Source organism: Panthera onca, chromosome X, assembly GCF_046562875.1.
Source record: "Panthera onca isolate mPanOnc1 chromosome X, mPanOnc1 haplotype 2, whole genome shotgun sequence".
NCBI lineage: Eukaryota > Metazoa > Chordata > Mammalia > Carnivora > Felidae > Panthera > Panthera onca.
Window position 1 is genome coordinate 88,082,190 of NC_138357.1, and position 23,148 is coordinate 88,105,337.

Consider the following 23,148-nt stretch of genomic DNA (forward strand, 5'->3'; position numbering starts at 1 on the left):
CTGGAGGCCATCTTGGAAGCTACTTCCCATAGATCATAGAGAAATGAGGACTCCAATGCAGAGATCGTACACCCCTTCCCAAAATACCATTCCTCAGTCTGTGCAAAACCATGATAGTTTCAGACATCAAATATATAAGAGTATTCCACCAACTTACTCTATTTGAGGAAAACACTAAAGGAAGTATTTTAAATAAATGAATACTAAATCAGAAGCTAGATCTGAAAATAAAAGAAGAAAACAATGGTTAGCAATGATTGTTGTAAAATACATGCAGATAGCTATAGTTAAATTATGACAATGTGACTGGGGATTTTGAATTAAAATGTTAAAGTAAATTGTCTTGAAGCAGAATTGACTTAGTTTAAGAAAAAGTCTTCAAATAAACAGTTTAAAATTCTCTAGAAAAACCCATAAGTAATATTATTAATCTTGCTGAGACAAATATAGAGGATAGAGCATATTTCTTTTTTCTTTTTAATATAATTTATTGTCAAGTTAGCTAACATACAGAGTATGCAGTGTGCTCTTGGTTTTGCGGGTAGATTCCCATGATGCATCACTTATATATAACACCCAGTGCTCAACCCAACAAGTGCCCTCCTCATGCCTATCACCCATTTTCCCCTTTCCCCATCCCCCCATCAATCCTCAGTTTATTCTCTGTATTTAAGAATCTCTTGGGGGGCGCCTGCGTGGTTCAGTCAGTTGAGCCTCCGACTTCGGCTCAGGTCATGATCTCACAGCTCGTGAGTTTGAGCCCCATGTTGGGCTCTGTGCTGACAGCTCGGAGCCTGGAGCCTGCTTCAGATTGTGTCTCCCTCTCTCTCTCTCCCTAACCCACTAGCATCCTGTCTCTGTCTCTCTCAAAAATAAATAAACATTTTAAAAATTAAAAAAAAAAGAATCTCTTGGGGTGCCTGGGTAGCTCAGCGGCTGAGTGTCCCACATCAGCTCAGACCATGCATGATCAGTGAGTTCAGTGAGGTCAGTGAGTTCAGTGAGGTCAGTGAGTTCGAACCCCATGTCGGGCTGTGTGCTGACAGCTCGGAGGCTGGAGCCTGTTTTGGATTCTGTGTCTCCATCTCTCTCTGCCCCTCCCCCACTCACACTCTGCCTCTCTGTCTCTCTCTCAAAAATAAATAAACATTTTTTAAAAAAGAATCTCTTATGGTTTGCCTTGCTTTCTGTTTGAAACTATTTTTTCCCTTTCTCTTCCCCCATGGTCTTCTGTTAAGTTTCTCAAGTTCCACATAGTGAAAACATGTGACATCTGTTTTTCTCTGACTGACTTATTTCACTTAGCATAATACCTTCTAGTTCCATCCACGTTGTTGCAAATGGCAGGATTTCATTCTTTCTCATTGCCAAGTAGTATTCCATTGTATATATAAATCACATTTTCTTTTTCCACTCATCAGTTGATGGACATTTGGGCTCTAATAGCACTACTAGCAATTTATCCAAACGATACAGGAGCATTTTTCTTTACAATGAAAGGTCTAATTAGAGGCGCCTGGGTCCCTCAGTCGGTTAAGCGTCCAACTTTGGCTCAGGTCATGATCTCACAGCTCGTGGGTTCAAGCTCCGTGTTGGGCTCTCTGCTGACAGCTCAGAGCCTGGACCCCACTTCAGATTCTGTGTCTCCCTCTCTCTCTGTCCCTCCCCTGCTCACGCTCTGTCTCTCTCTCTCTCTTTCGAAAATAAACATTAAAAAATTTTTTCTAAAGAGAAAAAGAAAGGTCTAATTATATTCTGGTCAAATAATAGAGAAAACAAATTAAATCATGTCTGTTAGAAGTGAAAATTTATATAATGAACAATTAGTAAAAATAAGCATTTCCAAACTAATGAGGTAAGGGGGAGGGACAAACATGAACAGAAACTTCACTGAGCTATTAGGAAGAAGAAAAGGATAAAAGTTGTATTTAGGAAATAGTAAAATCAGTAATAAGCACAATACAAAAAGATAAAATTATCATAATTATACAAATTTAAATGGACTGAATCTCAAGACACTAATGTGGGATTAAGGAAAAAAACATACACAGTTACAAAAAGTGTATCCTAAAGATAAAAATGCAAAATAAAGATTTAGGCAAAGATACATAAGGTGAGTGGCAGCAAAATAAAAGCAGCAGTGGTGATGTACTTATCAAATTAAACTCAAGGTTAAAAGCATTCAAACAAGGAAAAACAAAAAAAGACAAAACAAGGAAAATACATAATGTCATACTGCAATATGGCCTAAGATATACAATTTAGGATGCTGCTTCCCCCCCCCCGCCACCCCCACAAAACACAGAACCACAAGGAGAACGTGTTTTAAAAGATTATTGCATTTATTGTATCTTTCTGTAATATAACAGCTGAAGTAGACAAAAAAAAAGAATCAGAGTAAAGAAACATTAATCATCAAACTAGATTGAAAGCCTTAATGAATAATCTATACCTAGCAAAGAATATATTTTCTTCTCTTATATCCATGAAAGTTTTTCAATTCAGTGGAATATATGACCTACAAAGAAAATCTTTTTTTTTCCAAAAAAAATTTTTTATGCTTATTTATTTTTGAGAGTAAGAGAGACAGAGTGTGAACCAGGGAGGGGCAGATAGAAAGGGAGACACAGGATCTGAAGCAGGCTCCAGGCTCTGAACTGACAGCACAGAGCCCAACGCAGGGCTTGAACCCACAAGCCATGAGATCATGACCTGAGCTGAAGTCAGACACTTAACCAACTAAGCCACCCAGGCACCCCTACAAGTTTAGATTCAACAGGCCACATTCTCTGATCATAGAAAAATCATAATTACAAAAAAGAAAGAAAAAACAATGAATACTTAATAGACACTAAGAAACTTTCTTCAACAGCTAGGATCAAAGTGAGAAATCAATTCTGAAGTTTCACCTTTCATACCAAAGTTCAGGAGCTGTAAGTGCATTTAGAGGAAAGTGTGTGGCCTGAAATCCTTTACTATATCTATATATCTATATCTATATCTATATCTATATCTATATCTATATCTATATCATCTATATCTATATCTATCTATATCTACTTATTTATACTTATATAAACAGGAGACTGAACACACTAATATAACTGAGTTAAGAATTTGCTTTAAAAGATCAGAACAAGAACAAAGAAATGAAGTAAACATATGAAAATGAAACACCAAACAAAATATCAAGAAGTGGGAATTAATAAAAATGATAATTTAAATAAATAAAATAAATATAAGGAATATGAATAAATTAAAAAGCCAGTTCTTTCAAATAATCAATTAATTATGTGGCTTAGCCCCTGGAAAATCTGATCAAGAGAAGTACAAAAGTGCACTAATTAGTAATTTAAAGGGGAGACATTACATGAGGTTAGGTAGTAATATAAACTAACTATGGGGGACTATTAGGTATAAGTCAAGAGCAACATACCTAACCATTTAAGTGAAATGTGTGAGTCCCTGGAAAAAAGGAATTATGAAAATTAATGAAAAAAATCATAAGGGACCAGTGAGTAGAGAAAAATTAAGAAAAGTGTTCAAGTCTCTCATTTCAAACATACCAGCACCCACAGGCAGCATTATCGGACACACCTCCACAGGAGACCTGGCTGGGGCTGACAAAGGCAGATATGGCAGAGGTCTCAGTCTTCCTCTGGCAACTCTATAGGTGTGAAATGGTCGTGACCACAAGGGGCTTCAATGTACAGGGCAGGCTGGAAAGGACAGACCCAGAGCAGTGTGGTGGAGGGAGCAGGAGAGGATGTGATAGGAAGTGCTGGGGGAGACGGACCAGGACTGGACTGGCAGGGGCCAAGGCTGACAAAAAGAGCTGGGACCTCATATGATGATAAGGTGTGGAACAACATGGGCAGGGGCATGACTGCCATGATACCTTGAATCCTCCTCAGTGTCCCAAAGTGGAATCATCAGGGGGGGATTATCCTACACTCATCTATCTCCCATCCCATTTTTGTAACACCTTTGGCCTGGGGAATATTAACGATTGCATAGAAGTTGATGAATGGGCTGTGCACTAATCAGGTGCCAACTACACGTCTGATGGCCTAGAATGGGGGACTGCCAGGAACAAAAGCCATTGGCGCCTTCTTTATAAGGTCATAGCTCCCCTGACAGAAGAGGGCCCACTGAGCCCTGAGTGGGTATCACTTCACAGCCACTCTGCATGTGCACTGCAGCCTCCTCCTAAGTACAGTTGCACTGCCACCCACCGCCATCAGAGGTTTGAAATTGGGTTTGTGGCCAGAGAGACAGGTTAGAGGGCCCTCAGGGGATATTAATATCCTTTGTTCTTCCAAAGTTTGTCAACAAAATTCTGGATGGTGGGGGATGAAGGCAGGGCAGATCCTTGGCCCTGCCAAGTTTCAGGGAAGAAAGAGAGAGAGGGATGGGGAATGATGGCAACAGAGAGCAATTTTGAGGACCCCTTCCCATCCAGGGGTAAGCAGAGACAGGAGTCCAAATAGCGAACAGAGAAACACAGAGAAACTCTAAGATGACCTAAGAAAAAAGTGGTTATAGGAACTAGTGTGTGAAGAGTTCATTGAGTGTCTCCCTTGCACAGAGTGTTGGGTACAGGATCTCAGTCAAGCAGGGCTCAGCTGTCTGCTTTGGAGCGCAGGTCAGTGGTGAGCGGGTCATGCTGGACTGTCTGGTGAAGCATCAGGGCCAGAAGCCCTGCCCGGTTTGTCATAGCTGTGCGCACCTTGTGCTCCTGCTCAAGTAGCTCTTCCAGCTTGTTCAACTGTGGGAGGTAAACATGAGAGAAGGATTTCAGGATGCTATCCCACCCTTTCAGCCCCAGTCACCATTGTGGCCTACCGTGCGAATACGCTCTAGGTCCACCTCAGCACGCCTCAGCTTCTCCCAGCAATAGTGGAGGTTGCACACGCGTTTAGGTAGGCGACAGAAATTACCAGTGAACTCAAAGACATTGTGCACTAGTGGGCAACCGCACACCTCATCATCTGATGCCTGTGAGGAAGAATAAGGGATGATGAGGTACGGAGGAGGATAGAAATGGAGTGATCAGGCAGGCATTATGAGGAGAATGGGAAATGGAGGGCACTCTGGCAGGAAGGAGAAGAATGGGGAATAACTCAGCGGGGGTGGGGGGGAGAAAGGAATTCAGGATTAGGTAGAGAAGAGGAGGCAAAAGGGGAATTATCCTGCACAGAAGATGAAGGAAGAAGTTAAATAAGCAGGAATAGAGGAATGGAGGTGATCAGGCAGAAAAGATGGAAGAACAGAAAGAGATCAAACCAGAGTGAGAGTAAGGATGGAGGGAAGGTCTGACAGAGAGAAGTAGATGGAAGAGGGTTGGTAAAGCATGGGAAAAAAGTGAGGAATGACACAGGGAGGGTGGGAGTAATAGGGGTTGGCTAAACAGGGAGGAAGAAAGGATTTAGGAGATGACAAGAAGGGAGAAGATGACTGGAGGCAGTGAGGCATGCAGAATAAGAACGAAGGAAAGTCAGAAAGTAAGGAAGAGAGGGAGGTCATACAGGGAGGAAGAGAGGAAGGTGGGACAGTCCAGCAAGGGGTGGGAAAGGAATGTATGATGGTCAAGCAAGGAAAGGAGAAGAATGGGGAATGGTTATACAGTGAGGAGCAAAGGAAACAGAAATAGTCAGGCAGAGAGGAGGGAGAGAGAAATGTAGGGGGGTAGGTCAGGCAGAGAAAAAGTAAGAACAGAAGGTAATCAGCCAGCAAGGAGCAGGGAATGTGGGGTGGTCAGAAAGGGAGAAGGGGACACATGGGAGTTGGTCAGAAGATATGAAGGCAGTCAGGCAGAAGGAAGAAAGAAATAGGAGGCAATCAAGCAAAGAGAAAGAGAGGAATATGGCAGGGAGAAGGGGAGGAATGAAAGATGATGAGGTAGGGAAAGAAGAGTCACCTTGGGATCTCTCGAGTGCTCAGGACACAGCACCTGAAGCCGCTTACAGTACCTCTTACTCTTTGGGTTGTAAACATCACAGAAGAGCCTGGTGGCCCTGGGGGGAGGATGAAAGTGAAGTGCTAAGGGTCAGAAGAAGGGAGGTCCCACCTGAACCCCAAAGCCCATATTTTGTCCCTAACCCCACCCATACCCTGCCACTAACCTATCCACCTCTGCCTCTGAACACACCCTCTGATCTTTCCCACCCTGCTCCTGACCCCGTCCACATCATGCCTTTGACCTCAACTAGCACCCACACTCACCCTTCAATGCAAGTGGGATACATGGACCCGAAGGACGACTTGCCTTCATACTGGGAAGAAAGAGTACAAATGGGAGAAACTGTGGACTTACACAGCATGCCCTCCCATGACAAGCCCCAAACAACACATTTGTCCCTGTGGCTCCTATGCTCCTGTCTGCCCAGCCAATGTCCCCCCTCACCATTGGCTGATGTTCCAGTCTTGGCCCTCCTACTAAGGATGGAAGAGAAGCACAAATGGGTAGAACCATGGATGTGTGTTACATTTTTACAACAAATACCCAGGCACCAAACATGCCCTCCTCCTCATGGATCCCACCCAGCCAAAAACACGTTTACCTCCTCTTCCCCCAGCCAATTCCCTAACCTTGACAAAACAGCGTTCCATGTGGCGCAGGGCGACATGCATGTTAACTGACTGCCCGCAGGAGACACAGAAGATCTGCAGGTTTGCATTGTTCCTGTTATTTTTGTTGATCTGCACAGGACAGTGGAAGGGCCAGTGAAGAGTGGGCAAGATAGCAAATACCTTTCTGCTCCATCCCACCCACTCCCATGCACCTCCTCATCCTTGCACACAGGCTGCTGCTTGCCACGCAGAATTATGGCCTCAAGTTCATAGAAATGGCACTCCATGTCCTTCAGGCGGGTGTGAGTGTCCTGCTGCTCTTGGTGGATGCGCTCAAGCATTTTCTTGCCACGCTCCTCAGCAATACAGGGGCTCTTCTGCCACTGCTGGATGCTCTGGGGCAGAATCGCATAGATGCGGCTAGAAAAGGAGACAACAAGAAATGGAATGGGTAGGTAGGGACATCAAAAGAAAAAATGGGTGAGTGACCGAATGGTGGTGAACACGTGATTGAATGGTGGATGGATAGGTGGGTAAATGGCTATAAGGGCGTGGGTTGGCGGATGGAATGTGTATGGGTGGTTCAGTGGGCAGGTGACTGTAAGGGTGAATGGATGGGTGGGTAGGTGGATGAATGGTGGGAGGATACACAGGTAGAGGGACAGACAGACTTACGGATGGCATATATTATGCCCTACTCCACACCCTGTCGCTTAACTTCACTCACTCAGCTGCGAGCTTCATGCCACAATCATCTGAGCAGTACTTGGAGCCTGGCCGGGTAGGATACACACAGCCAGGTCCCAGGCACTGCCGCAGCGAGGCCAAATCCTTGGCATCTGCCTTCTCTTGGTGTTTACGCTTTGACATGAGCTTTCGCTGCTTCTTCTTCTTCTCCTCTTTCTGTGGGACAAGAGTGGTCAAGGCAAGGATAGGAGAGTTTATGTCAGCTTCCTAACCTTGCAACCCAGCCCTGTGTTCCACCCGACCCCTGTCTTCATGCCCCCCATTCCACCATTTCTGTCGCCTTGCACTCCACCTTTTTATTCAACTTCTTTTTCTTCACTTTCACTGCTGCTTTCTGCATTGCAGGATCCAGGAGTGGAAACTTCTCAGTGTCACTCATCCAGGACTGTAGGCCAGGAAAATGCTGGCAGGTCTTCTCAACTTGTTTCTTAAATGATACTTGGACACTGCCTCACTTCATTCTCCAAACTGATGACCCTCTCTGTCTTCACTGTCCCCTTCTTTCCACCCAGAGGCCCGCCATACGCTTATCAGGCTTTGTCTAAAGTCCCCTCTCCAAATGTCCTGGCATAGGTTTCAGCCCTGAGGAAGATCCTTTTCAGACAACAGCTGGAGTGAGGCTGTTATCTGAGAGGCCTCTTTTATTGCTAATGGCACTGCCAACACCTGGTACTTCTGGGACAGCCTGGGCTTCTGCATTCCAAAGTAGGAAGCTGTGATTGAATGGGCAGTGGGCAGTGTGAAGGGCAAACCCTTGCACTAGCTCCACTCCCCCATCCACCTTGTGTCCTAAACTCACCAGAGACCAGGAATTACAAGTAGGGCTCCTGTGATGATGGGAGGAGGACTCTGGGTCAGCACTGAGTGGAAACAGACTTACCCTGTCCCAACACTCCTGGTCCCACCTTCTGGCCAACATGGCCAGGTCCCACTGCACCTGCCTGGGACTGAATGGCACCACCTGTCCCTGCTTGCCCACTTTATCCAGACACACCTGGCTGGTCCTTCTCACCCCCATTTTGCCCACCGAAATGCATAAAGCCCTGCCTATCTGCCCAAAAAGGCTGGACTACACTCCTTCACAGTTGGTCAATACAGTCTGCCCTGCCCCATCCTTCAGGACATACTTGCAACCCTGCTTGCCCTGTACCATGGACCCAAATAAGCCACCTCTGCCTAGCCCACCCAAACATGCATGACCCCACACCTCAGACATGCTCCACCCACCTGCCTGCCCTACCCAGTCTCTCCAGGCCCCGCCTGCCAGACTGCCCTCTTGGACACATTCTGTCTCACCTTACAGTCCCAGCCCTGTGAGCCCCATACACTACGCCAAGGCATACCTAACCCTGCCTCATACAACCATACAAGGCCCTTCCCTCTTCCCAGACTCTCTCAGCCTCATATGATTCTCCCACTTCCTGTACATACCCAGTTCTGCCTTACCTTCCATGTCCTAGGCCATGCCAAGCCCTATCCACCCCCACTCCCCACATGCACATGCCAGATCATGACCTGTCTGCCCTGACTCACTTACCTAGAATAATTTTGTGATCTTTATTCTGAAAAGTACTCCTATGTGAACCCAGTGACGCCAAGTAAAATATATAAATATACAAAAATTTTGAAAATTTATGTGTGTGTGCATATATAGATATAGATATGCACACACACATACATTTTGTATATACACATATATATGTATACACACACACAAATCACTTTCAGTGATTAAAAGAGCAGGCACACACACTGAAAGAATATACACTTTTGAATAAGACCATTATCAGTTGGAGAACTCACACTATTATTGAGCTAGAGATATAATATTAATAAAAAACTGACCCTGAAATTAGCCTTAAAGGAAGTCTGAACACATTCCAATGAATGAGTATCACATAAGGCACAAATAAGTTGCATTTGAAATTAATAAACGGTTTAACTTTTGAAAATTGAAAAGGCACTTTTAAGTAACTCTTGGTAAAAAGAAAAATAACTGAAATTGGAAAAAACTTATCACTTAATAAGACCGAAAGCAATACATACCCAAATGTGGAACTTTAGGACAAAAGTATGAGAAAAGAAAGACGGAAATTAGTGACCCCTTGCTTTCAACTCAAACTGCAACAAGTCACTATCCCGACTCCAACCCATTACCTGACCCCCCCATTACCAACGCCAAAATCCACTTTAATGACCCACACACACACCTCTCCAGTCACAGAACCTACAGTCCCTCTTCAAAACCCTTAAAAATACCTCAGCACCGAACAGACGCTTAACTGTCCGGAGCCTCCAGGCAGGGACCATGAAATGGTTGACAGAACTACTTCCGGTTCCGGTAGCGACTTTAGCTCCGCCCCTTCTTGGATGTGTTGGGTTTGTGCTTGCTCAAGGTCCTCTGCAGAGTTGATATACAGACAAAAGTTAGAAGAGCATGGTTACAAAGAAATGATACAGCTACACGTGTGCCATTCTTCAGAACATCACCTCAGGCCTACATGGATACATTTGTCTCTTCTGACATCAATACCAAGTTTCATATATTGGAGTGATTGATCATTGCATTATTGTATATGACAGGAAAATTGATCCCGTTATCATTTCCGGTTATTTTGAATAATTTCGTGTCATTACTATTTTACCATCTTCTATTATTTTAATTGTGTAGTAACCAATGAGAAAAACAAGCAAAAACACATAAGTCAATTTTTTAGTCAAGAAAAGAGAAAAAGATTTATAGAAAAGCCAGGAAAAAAAGAAATCAAAATGTAAGAAAGTAGGAATAAGTTCACATTTCAAGTTCATATTTTATTACATAATCAGTAATAAAAAGTTATTAATGGGGTAAACTCTCCAGTTAACGTCAAAGATTGCCATTTTGGATGAAAAACAACAAACCTAGTCATATGCTGTTTATGCCAAACTTAGCAAATCATTAAGATACAGAAACATTTGAAGCAAAGGGATAGAAGAAAATTTTCTAGGTACATGCTAATCAAAATGAAGCAAGGTCAGTTATTTTAATATCAGACTAAAGAGACTAAGACAAAAAGTTATTCATTGGGATTGAAAAGGTAATTTCAAAATGACATGATTCATCATGAATATGTAAAAAAAATTCAATCTTATACACAATTAAATGGTGTAAAATAAGTATAAAGAAAAATATATTAGAACAAAAGGTGATTTAGAAAACAAATATTCCCATTATAGAATATTACAACCCCACTGCTCTTTCAATTCCCACTCACTCTTCAAGACTTAGCTTTGGCATCACTATCTGCAAAGCTCTCTCTGCTTCCTTTTCATCTGGATGACCAGACTCTCTTCTGAATGAACTTTTGGACATAATTATTTTTTTAAGTTTATTTATTTTTGAGAGAGACAGAGACAGCATGAGTCAGGGAGGAGCGGAGAGACAGAGGGAGAGAAAGAATCCTATGCAGTCTCCACGCCGCCAGCACAGAGTCCAATGCAGGGCTCAAACCCACAAAACTGTGAGATCATGACCTGAGCCAAAACCAAGAGTCGGACACCTAACCGACTGAGCCACCCAGGTACCCATGGACATAATTATAAAAGCAAGGAAGTTCCTTTTATTTTAATCTTGAAATTAAGAAAGAAATGGGGGCATTGTCTGAACTCTTCAACCTGTTTTGTGCCTGTCTTCTTCACTAGAAATGAAGGTAGGAACAATGTTGGTCTTGGTCACTTCTGGTTGCCCAATGCCCAATTTACTGCCTGGCACACAGGGGTGTCCAATGACCAACAATGATCAAAGGAATGTATCAGGGGCCCTGCCCCTCAAGTGTTGTTGCAAAATGGAAAATTACTGTAATTTATCTGGTTCTGTATTATTCCTTGAAGATAAAAGCAAATATACGCTGTAATTTACATTAGAGTTATGTTTTAAATATCTTTGACAAGAAAATCAGTGTTCAAAAAATGTTTAAGATCTTTCTGTGAAGAAACTATTTTTCCTTGATTCAAGCCTGGCATCTAATGACAGTGCCCCTAGCTAAATCTTCACAGCTTATATCAAACCCAGTTTAGGGATCTGGGCAAGAGATAAGAAATCCAGGCTGAACTCAGAAGTAGTCTGTGAGCTCTAAAGAAAATTTTAACCCACTCGCTATGGTCGTGAAAGTTTTTAAGCACTACTTGTGGTGTCCAAGCTAATGTTTTAACTTCTCTTTGAATTATTTTTCAAGACTGTGGCCAACTCAGTGAGTCTTGGACAGCTTTTTGCTCTCCTTCACCTCTGACTTCATACCTACTTCTCCAATGTTTCTTTACTGCTGTTTTCCTTCATTCTCAATTCCACAGCACTAGTTTAGGTTTCTCATATTTTACATCATAATGAACTTCTTCCTCTGCAATGTGGCTGGCCTATCCATTTTGCCTCCAGGATTGTATTCCCAAAGGGCTACAGATAAATATGTCACCATCCTCCCTGGGAATCCTCCTTAGATCCCCAGAATCAGAATCAGTTCTGCACTCTATGATGTTCCCCTCAAAGTTCTCTATGACAGGGGCCCACTTCCCTGAGACAGACACGTCCTCTTCCCAGGCCCTCCAGGTGTCAAACACTCAGGGCATCCTGGATATTCACTCTCTTGTCAATCCAGCATAGGCTCCACATACCAGGCCTTTGCTCAGATCTGCCCTTCTTTTTTGCTAATTTCTGCTCACCTTTCAAGACTCAGCTTTGGCACCACCACCTGTAAAGTTCCCTCTACTTCTTTTCCAACTGGGTGACCTGTGTCTCTTTCGAATGTACTTGTGGGCATAGTTATAACAGTGAGTGGTGTTCCTTTTACTTTAATCCTGGGATTATAAAGGATGGGGGGTTGCTGATTATACCTCTCATATCTGTTCCATGTTTATCTGTTTTTGCCTGTCAACATTCTGCTTATCTTCCAAAACTAAGCTCAGATGCTTGCCCCACTAGGATACCTTCTCCAAACCCCTTTCTCTTCCTTCTTCAGTTTTTCCACAGCAATTCTGTCATTCTGCTTTGCATCACTGTGTGGATAGCAGGGTTCTCTCCTCCACCACACAGTTAAGGCAAAGCTGAATGTGAATGCCCTGACTCCCAGCCCAGTGCTCCTACAACAATCGCTAGTGATTCTTGACTTATTGCTTTGGTTTCTTCTGACTTCCCAGATATGTGAGATGCTAAGTGCTTTGTGAGAAAGAAAGACCACCTCCTTAGAGACAAACACTAGAATGGCCATCCAGACGGGATGGAGCAAGAACATGAACCAGTCCAGGAGTGGATACTTTAAATTTAACCTTTCCTCTGCAGACTGTTTCTGTACATATAATTTTGGTTTTTATAACATCTAATAAGTTAAAAAGTCTCTTATGGATCATGCTTTGGGTATCATATAGAAAAACTCTTTGCCTAATCCAAGACCACAAAGATTTTCTCTCATATTTTCTTTCAGAAGTTTTATAATTATATATTTAACATATAGGTCATGATCTGTTCGAATTAATTTTTGTATAAGATGTGAGATGTAGGTTGAAGTTCATCTTGTTTTGGGGTTTTTTTGAGAGTTTTTTATATGGATATTCAATTTCTCCAGAATTAATTATTTTTTTAAGTTTTTAAAATTTACTTATTTTGAGAGAGACAGAGACAGTGCAAGCAGAGGTGGGGCAGAGAGAGAGAGAGAGAGAGAATCCCAAGCAGGCTCCACAGCCAGCACAGAGCCTGATGCAGGGCTTAAACTCACAAAACCATGAGATCATAACCTGAGCTGAAACCAAGAGTCAGACACTTAACTGACTGAGCCACCTAGGCACCCCTCCAGAAATATTTATTGAAAAACCAAGGGGAAAAATAGATACAAGCCTAGAGGGAAGGAGGCAAACCACAAGAGACTATTAAATACAGAGAACAAACTAAGGGTGTCTCTGAGTGTTCAACTTTGGAGCTGGGGTGGGGAAGAGGGGGAAATGGGTGATAGGCATTGAGGAGGGCACTTGTTGGGGTGCGCACTGGGTGTTGTATGTAAACCAATATGACAATAAATTATATTCATAAAAATTTTTTTTAAAATTTAAAATTTTAAAAATTTAAAAATTTTACAAATTTAAAAAATTTTTAAAAAGGAAAAGACAACCCCTTCTCAATCAAAAATACTTTGCACTTTATTAAAAAAAATCAGTTGATAAGGGAGCACCTTGGCGACTCAGGTGGTTAAGCATCTAATTCTTGATTTTGGCTCAGGTCATGATCTCACAGTTCATGAGATTGAGCCCCATGTCAGGCTCTGCACTGACAGCACAGTGCCTGCTTGGAATTCTCTCTCTCTTCTTCTCTTTCTGTCCCTCTCCTGCTCTCTCTCTCTCAAAATAAATAAATAAACAATTTTTAAAAGATAAGTTGACAAGAAGAGGATTCTGAGAAGATGGAGGAGTAGGAAGCACCAGAAATCTGTCTCCCATCTAGACAACAATTGCAGAATCTTCCTGGTGTAACCATTTCAGAACTCTGGAGAAGAGAGAATACTTAAGAAATAATGGCCAAAAACTTCATAACCTGATGAAAGATACGAATATAAACATCCAAGAAGCTCAGTAAACTTTAGGTAAGATTTACTTAAAGAGAGCTACATCAGGACACATTGCAAACAAAATGTGCAGACACATTGCAGAATTCTGTCTGCAAAATTCTTTGCAGACAAAGAATTTTGAAAGCAGCAAGAGAGTAGTGACTCATCACATACAAGGGATTCAAAATGCTAAAAAAAAAAAAAAACAAAACCTGTCAACCAAGAATTCTATTCCAGAAAAGTTGTCCTTCAAATGTAAGAAAGAGATTATGACAATCCCAGGTAAACAAAAGCTAACAGAGTTCATTACCACTAGACTTGCCCTGTAAGAACTGCTAAAGGGAGTCTTGCAGGTTGAAATGAAAGGACAATAAACAGAAACTTGAAGCCATACAAAAAAAAAAATAAAGATTTCAGGGGCACCTGGGTGACTCAGTCGGTTAAGCGTCTGACTTCGGCTCAGGTGATCTCATGGTTTGTGAGTTCGAGCCTCTTGTCAGGGTCTGTGCTGACAGCTCAGAGCCTGAAGCCTGCTTCAGATTCTGTGTCTTCCTCTCTCTCTGCCCCACTCTGTTTGCTCTCTGTCTCTCTATGTCTCTCAAAAATGAATAAATGTTTAAAAAAAGATTTCAGTAAAGGTAAATAGATGGGAAATTATAAAAGGTAGTATTATTAAAATAATGGTGCACAACTACACTTATTTTTTTACATGATTTCAGAGACTAATACATTAAAAATGCAACTATTAAGGAGATTTTTCAAAATGGCAGTGGAGTAGGAGGACCCTAGGCTCATCTCATCCTACAAACACAACTAGATAACTATCAAATCATCCTAAACACCCCAGAAATCAACCTGAATACTGGCAGGACAAACTCCACAATTAAAGGGAGAGGAAAGTCTACATCAAAGAAGGTAGATAGTGCAGAGATGTGGTCTAGTGGAGAAATGGATCACAGGTGCTATGGAATGGAGGGAGCTGTGATTGTAGAGAAGGGCTAGAGAGTGAGGAGCACACAGGGGAATGCACAGGAGAATGTTTCCCCAGAGCCATTAGCTTGGAAAATGAGAGGGGCTGAATTTTGTGAGTTTCTTGCAACCAATGGGGCTTAAGACCCAGAGTGTTAAAGGTCACAGGGCTTGGTGGGTAGAGACTGGAGAGAACTGCCCTGTTCCTGGAAAGAAGGCAGGCAAACAACCTGGGGCAGACAGCATGGAAATAGCAATCTGAAAAACATCTGGGACACACAGTGGGAAGATTATTTGCTCTTCTTGGGGCTTGTCCCTGGCAGGCAGCGTTCATGGAGATTCCTCTCTGGTAACAAAGAAGATATCTGGTGCCATTTCCCTCCATCACCCCTCAGCATAAACACAGAGCCACCTGAGGTAAAGAGCTTAGTGCAGACACTGGCTGCCTAACTTGCTTATACCAAGCCCAGGCCCCTGTGATATTGTGGGACTGCCCTTCCTAGTCAAGATTTCCTCTGTACCAGCATGGCAGGCTCCTCCCCAGAAGACCAGCACAAGCCCTGACCACACATCTCCTGACCAGAGAGTTCTGCGGGGCTTCAGTTCCGGTAGAGTTGTTACCAGGTCTCATTTCACAGGCAGACCAGAGCACACCAAGTTAAAATGAGCCACATTCAGGCCAGGGACCAAACATTGCCCACTGCAGGCAAGTAGCCTTTGCAAACGATTGGCTGAAAGATACAACAGCCAAAATACAACAGCAGAGCACATGCAGCACACACTGGAGACACTCCCTGAAACAGTAGGTCCTGGGAAATACATAACTTCTTCTTCATAAGGTCATTACTTTCAGGAACAGGAGACATAACTGGCTTTCCTAACATACAGAAGAAGTCAGAGACTTAGACAAAATGCCAAGACAGAGAAATTAATCTCAAATGAAAGAACAAGATAAGGGCACAGCCACAGATCTAAGTGAAACAGATAAAAGTCACATGTCTGATGGAGAATTTAAAGCAATTATCATAAGGATACTCATCGGGCTTGAGAAAAGAATGGAAGACATCAGTGAGACCCTTACCACATAGATAAATTAGTTTGAAAAGAATCAGTCAGAGATGAAGAATGCAATAAATGAGATTGGAAAGAGGCTTCCTTCAATGAACAGCTGGCTGGAAGAAGCAGGGGAATGAAGTAGTGGCCTAGAAGGAAAAGGCGTTGAAAGTAATGGAGCTGAACAAAAGAGAGAAAAAAGAATTATGCAACGTAAGAATAGACCTAAGGAAGTCAGTGATTCCATCAAATGTAATAAAATTTGTATTATAGTAGTCTCAGAAGAAGAACAGAGAGAAAAGGGGGCAGAAATTTTATTTGAAGAAATAACAGCAGAAAAATGCCTTAATCTAGGGAAGGAAACAGACATCCAGATTCAGGAGGCACAGAGAAATCCCATTAACATCAACAGAAGTCTATAGCAATACAGGCCTACCTCAAGAAGCAAGAAAAATCTCAAATAAACAACTTAACCTTACACCTAAAGGAGCTAGAAAAAAGAACAACAAACAAAACCTAAAACAAGCAGAACGAAGGAAATAATAAAGATTAGAGCAGAAATAAATGATATAGAAACTAAAAAAAATAGAACAGATCAATGAAACAATAAGCTGGTTCTCTGAAAAAATTAATAAAATTCATAAACCTCTAGTCACACTTATCAAAAAGAAAAGATAAAGGACCAAAAAAAAATAACATCACAAATGAGAGAGGAAAAATAACAACCAACACCACAGAAATACAACAGTTAGAATGTTATGAAAAACTACATGCCAAGAATGTTATGAAAAACTATATGCCAACAAATTTGACAACCTGGAAGAAACAGTCAAATTTCTAGAATCATATAAACTACCAAAACTGAAACAGTAAGAAATAGAAAACTTGAACAGACTGATAACGAGCAAAGGAATTGAATCAGTAATCAGAAAACTCCCAACAAACAAAAGTCCAGGGCCAGATGGCTTCACAGATGAATTCTACCAAACATTTAAAGAAGAGATAATAGCTATTCTTCTTAAACTTTTCCAAAAAAAATAGAAAAAAGACAGAAAACTTCCAAATTCATTCTATGAGGTTAGCATTATGCTGATACAAAAACCAGATAAAGGCTCCACTAAAAAAGAGAACTACAGGCCATTATTCCTGATGAACATGGATGCAAAATTCTAAATAAAATACTAGCAAACTTAATCCAATAAAAACATTAAACAAATCACCATGATCAAGTGGGATTTATTCTTCGGTTACCAGGGTGGTTCAATATTTGCAAATCAATCAACATGATACACCACATAATAAAAGAAAGGATAAGAGCCATATAATAATTTCAATGGATGCAGAAAAAGCATTTGACAAAGTACAACATCTATTCATGATACAAACCCTCAACAAAGTAGGTTTAGAGGGAACATACTTCAACATAATAAGGCCATCTATGAAAAACCCCCAGCTAACAACATCCTCAGTTGGGAAAAACTGAGAAATTCTCTACAGTCAGGAACAAAACAGGGATGTCCATTCTCACCACCGTTATTTAACATAGTACTGGAAGACCTAGCCACAGCAATCAGACAGCAATACAAAATAAAAGGCATTCAAATCAGCAAGGAAGAAGTAAAAGTTTCGCTCTTTGCAGATGACATGATACTATATGTAGAAAACCCGAAAGACTCCACAAAAAACTATTAGAACTGACACGTGAAATTAGTAAAGTTGCAGGATACAAAATCAACATATAGAAAGCTATTGCATTTCTATATACCAATAATGAAGCAGAAAGAGAAATTAAGGAATTGATCCCATTTACAAGTGCACCAAAACAATAAGATATTTGGGAATTAACCTATCCAAGGAGGTAAAAGGTCTGTACTCTGACAACTATAAACACAGATGAAAAAAATTGAAGATGAGACAAAGAAATGGGAAAACATTCCATGCTCATGAATTAGAAAAAAAAATATTGTTAAAATGTCCTTACTACCCAAAGTGATCTATACATTCAATGAAATCCCTAACAGCATTTTTTCTCAAAGCTAGAACAAACAATGCTAACATTAGTATGAAACCACAAAAGACCACAAGTAGCCAAAGAAACCTTGAAAAAGAAAAGCAAAGCTGGAGGCATCACAATTCTGGACTTGAAGTTATATTACAAAGCTGTAGTGATAAAGACAGTATGGTACTGGCACAAAAATAGACACATAGGTCAATGGAACAGAAGAGAAAACTCAGAAATGAACCCACAACTATACAGTCAATTAATCTTCGACAAAGCAGGAAAGAATACCCAATGGAAGAAAGACAATCTCTGCAACAAATGGTGTTGAGGAAACTGGACAATAATATGCAAAAGAATGAAACTAGACCACTTTCTTACACCGTACACAAAAATAAATTCAAATGGATTTAAGACACAAATGTGAGACCTGAAACCATAAAAATCCTAGAGGCGACCACAGACAGTAACCTCTTTGACATCAGCCATAGCAACTTCATTCTAGGTATGTCTCCTGAGCCAAGGGAAACAAAAGCAAAAATAAACTATTGGGACCTCGTCAAAATTAAAGGATGCAGTACAATAAAGAACACAAAAAACAAAACTAAAAGTCAACCTAAAGAATGGGAGAAGATATTTGCAAATGACATATCTGCTAATGGGCTAGTATCCAAAATCTATAAAGAACTTATCAAACACATCACCCAAAAACAAATAATCTAATTCATTAAGAAATAGTCAGAAGACATGAATAAACATTTTTCCAAAGAAGACATAGAGATGGCTAACAGACACCTGAAAAGGTGCTCAACATCACTTATCATCAGGTAAATGCAAATCAAAACTACAATGAAATATCACTTCACACTTGTCAGAATGGCTAAAATCAACAACACAAGGAACAAGTGTTGGTGAGGATGTGGAGAAAGAAGAACCTTCTTGCACTGTTGGTGGAAATGCAAACTGGTGCAGGCACTGTGGAAACAGTATGGAGGTTCCTCAAAAAGTTAAAAATAGAAGTACCTTATGACCCAGCAATCTTACTACTGGATATTTACCCAAAGAATACAAAAACGCTCATTCAAAGGGACACGTGCACCCCAATGTTTATAGCAGCATCATTTACAATAGCCAAGATATAGAAGTAGCCCAAGCATCCATCGATTGATGAATGGATAAAGAAGAAGTGGTATATACATACTGTGGCCGCTCACTGAAGAAAAAGTTCTCGGACACTAGATTGAGTGGATGTCCAGGGCTGCTCTGCGGGAGAGCAGAAGCAGCAGACTACACACAGATTTTATTTCGTATTTTCTTAGATATGAGTATCAAAAAATATCAAAGCATGGAAAGAGAACACAAAGGATCTTTAGACATTAATCAGACATGCACCTGGTGGCTACGTGAAGGCATGCAGGGAGTACATGTAGTTTCAAGGAGTGCCGGGGAGTTACAGTGGAGTTTGTATCTAACTGTCCTCTGGGGGATCATGGGGTTCTGTATCTCATTATGCTATCGCGTTCGACAGCCTTGAGACTAGAACATTGCTGATATTTCAGCTATTGCCCCATTCACCATTCAGGACTTACAATACACTCTCTAGAAATAACTCCACAATATACAATGGAATATTATTCAGCCATAAAAAAAATGAAATCTTGCCTTTTGCAACGGCACGGATGGAGCTAGAGAGTATAATGCTAAGCAAAATAAATTAGTCAGAGAAGGACAATCATGATATGCTTTCACCCATATGTGGAATTTAAGAAACAAACAAACAAACAAAAACAAGCAAGGGGAAAAATGACAGAGAGAGAGAGAGAAAGAGAGAAATCAAGAAACAGACTCTTTAGAAAACAAACTGATGGTTACCAGAGGGGAGAGGGGTGGGGGGGATGGGCTAAATAGGTGATGGGGATTAAGGAGTACACTTACTGTGATGAGCACTGCGTGATGTACGGAACTGTTGAATCACTATATTGTATACCTGAAACTAATATAACACTGTATGCTAACTAACTGGAATTAAAATAAAAACTTTAAGAAAATAAATAAAAATTTAAAAACTTTAAAAAAGACAGAAGATTGATTTATTTGATTGTGTTTATTTATTTTGTTTTAAGCTTTTATTAAATTCCAGTTAGTTAACATACAGTGTAGCATTAGCTTCAGGTGTAGAATCCAGTGATCCATCACTTACATACAATACCCAGTGCTCACCCCAACAAGTGCCCTCCTTAATACCCTTCACCCATTTACTCCACCCATCTCCTACCCACCTCTCCTCTGATAACCCTTCGTTTGTTCTCTATAGTTAAGAGTCTGCTTTCTGGTTTACTTCTCTTTTTTTCCCCTCTGTCCATCTGTTTTGTTTCTTAAATTCTACATGTGAGTGAAATCCTATGGTATTTGTCTTTCTCTGACTGGCTTATTTTGCTTAGAATTATACTCTCTAGCTCCATCCGTGTTGTCGAAAATGGCAAGATTCCATTCCTTTTTATGGGTGAATAATATTCTATTGTATATATATCACATCTTCTTTATCTCTTCATCAGTTGATGGACATTTGGGCTTTTTCCATAATTTGGCTATTGTTGATAATGCTGCTATAAATATCAAGATGCATGTATCACCTCAAATCAGTACTTTTGTATCCTTTGGGTAAATACCTAGTAGTGCAATTGCTGGATTGCAGGGTAGTTCTATTTTTAACACTTTGAGGAGCTTCCATACTGTCTTCCACAGTGTCTGCATCAGTGTGCATTCCCATCAACAGTGCATAAGAGTTCCCCTTTCAGTGCATCCTCACCAGCACCTGCTATTTCCTGTATTGTTAATTTTAGCCATTCTGATAGGTGTGAGGTGATAGCTTAATGTAGTTTTGATTTGTATTTCCCTGATGATGAGCATCTTTTCATGTGTCTGTTGGCCATCTCTGTCTTCTTTAGAAAAACGTCTATTAATGTATTCTGCCCATTTTTAAATCAGATTATTTGTTTTAGGGTGTTTAGTTGTGTAAGTTCTTTATGTATTTTGGATACTAACCCTTTAAGATATGTCATTTGCAAACAACTAATGTGCATGGCAAAATATACTAGAAACAAAGTCAAAATACAAATGGCAAACTTGGAGAAAATATTTGCAATATTTTAGCACAGTCAAGGGCTAATCTGTAATATGGAAACCAGGGGCCAGCAAGCCTTTTATGTAAAGTAGTAAATATTTTTGGCTTTGATGGTCCCTGTCACAACCAATCAACTCTGCAGTTGTAGTGTAAAAGCAGCATAAACAATAGGTAAACAAATGAGTTTGGCTGTGTTCCTACAACACTTCATTTATAAAAACTGGTGATGGACTAGATTTGGCCTATGGGATCTGCTTTGCTGACCCCTGACCTAAAGAACTCTGAGAAATTGAGAGACAAGGGTCTCAAAAACCTCATGAAAATGGAGGCATGAACAGACAATTCACATAAAAAGATATAATATGGACACCAAACACATTTTTTAAGTTTAAATTCACTTGCGATTAGAGAAATGTACATCAAAATAACACTGAGGTTCCATTTCTTATCTGTCATATTGGTAAAAATTAAAAGTATAACAATATATTGTGCTGGTGAGGTTGTGGGTAAACAAACACTTGTATATTTCTGATAGGAATGCAAACTGGATCAACCCTTCTGGCAGGGAATTGGGCAATACCTGACAAAATTACATTTCCTCTTACCTCTTAAATCAGCAGTCCCGTGTCTAGAAATATACCCTATCTACAACAAAAGGAATATTACGAACTGATATAAAGCATTGTTGAGAACATACTGTTAAGTGAAAAAAAGCAAAGCTCTAAAGAGTATCTAGAGTAGGCTACACTTCATAGAAAGAAGGCGATATAAGAAGACATGCATGTGCTTGTCCATTTATATGAAAGAAACACGGGAAGATAAACTAGAAACTAAAGAGCTTATTTACCTAGAGGGGATAAATGGAAACAGGACAGAGTAGTAGGAATAAGAAGGTAAGAGACAATTTTCTGAATATATCTTTTTGGTATAGCTTTGACTCATGGAAACCCACTGTGTCACATACTCCAAAAAAATTACAATGTGGAGGGAACCATAAATTGCATAAAATTAACAAATTAATATGCCTGGTATACCTATATTAAAAATTAATATTATAAGGACACTGAAGACGAGGAGAAAGAAAAGAATTGGCCTAAGTGTTCCAATTATCAGTAGAGGGCACTAGAAAGACACAGAATGAGGAAAAGGTTTCTCTTCCTAGTTCTGGTATGCTCCTCTCACCGGGCTCCCACAGCACCCATGGCTTCTGCAACTCATCTCTAGGTGGCCAGCAGCACCCAGAACCCAGCAGCATGTGACACATCCCATGAACAGCATCCCCCAGCATCCCCTGGGTGGCTTTGCTGTGAGTTCCAAAGTGTGACTCCTGCCTGTGGACAGCTTCCCTCTGTATCCCAGAGGGCAAGCTCCATCGGCACAGCAGATCAGCGAACTTCTCTGCCACCCAATGTGTCTGCCATACCAGACAGTGAGATCCAGTTCTAAGCCAGGGTGGAGACATGGGCAGTGGCCTCTTTCAGACGTTTTATCTCAGCACTAGAGATAATGGTTACTCCACATATATGCTACTACTCTTCTATTCTTTAGAGTTCTCTTTACTTCTTACTAGACAATCTTCTATTACTTTAAGTACTTTAGTTACTATTAAATAATCATAGGGGTGCCTGAATGACTCAGTTGGTTAAGCCTCTGACTTCGGATCAGGTCATGATCTGGTGGTTCGTGAGTTCGAGCCCCGCGTCGGGCTCTGGGCTGACAGCTCGGAGCCCGGAGCCTGCTTCAGATTCTGTGTCTCCCTCTGTCTGCCCCTCCGCTGCTTGCACTCTGTCTCCCGCATTGTCTCAAAAATAAATAAACATTTTTAAATTTTTTAAATAAATAATCATAGTTAATCATTACTTATATTAAACCTTCTCTCTTAAAATTACTGTGTGGTTTCTGTCTCTTGGTTTGGAGTCTAAGAATGTGTTAGGTAACACTGGAAAATAGTATTTGACTAGTCAATGAGCACACTTGGTGCTCAGATTTTGGTCTCTCAATACTGTTCTCCAATAAAAGGAATCTGCTTCTTAGAAAAATGGTTGAGTCCAGGGCTAGAACAGGGAGACTGCGAGATGAGTGTGAAACATCTTGTGGTGCCAAAAAGTAAGAATATG

At 40.9% G+C, this 23,148-nt stretch overlaps 1 protein-coding gene across 1 annotated transcript; it reads right to left on the bottom strand.

Annotated features, from left to right (window-relative positions):
- Positions 1 to 2,321: 2,321 nt before the first annotated feature.
- LOC145714099 (CXXC-type zinc finger protein 1-like) lies at positions 2,322 to 8,921 on the bottom strand. The gene is made up of 6 exons (XM_081793220.1): positions 6,786 to 8,921; positions 6,592 to 6,702; positions 6,226 to 6,275; positions 5,921 to 6,017; positions 4,846 to 4,998; positions 2,322 to 4,768 (listed from the first exon to the last, which is right to left on the bottom strand). Exons 1-6 carry the CDS (start codon positions 6,912 to 6,914, stop codon positions 4,622 to 4,624), a joined length of 687 nt encoding a protein of 228 aa, XP_081649346.1. The 5' UTR covers positions 6,915 to 8,921; the 3' UTR covers positions 2,322 to 4,621.
- Positions 8,922 to 23,148: the final 14,227 nt, after the last annotated feature.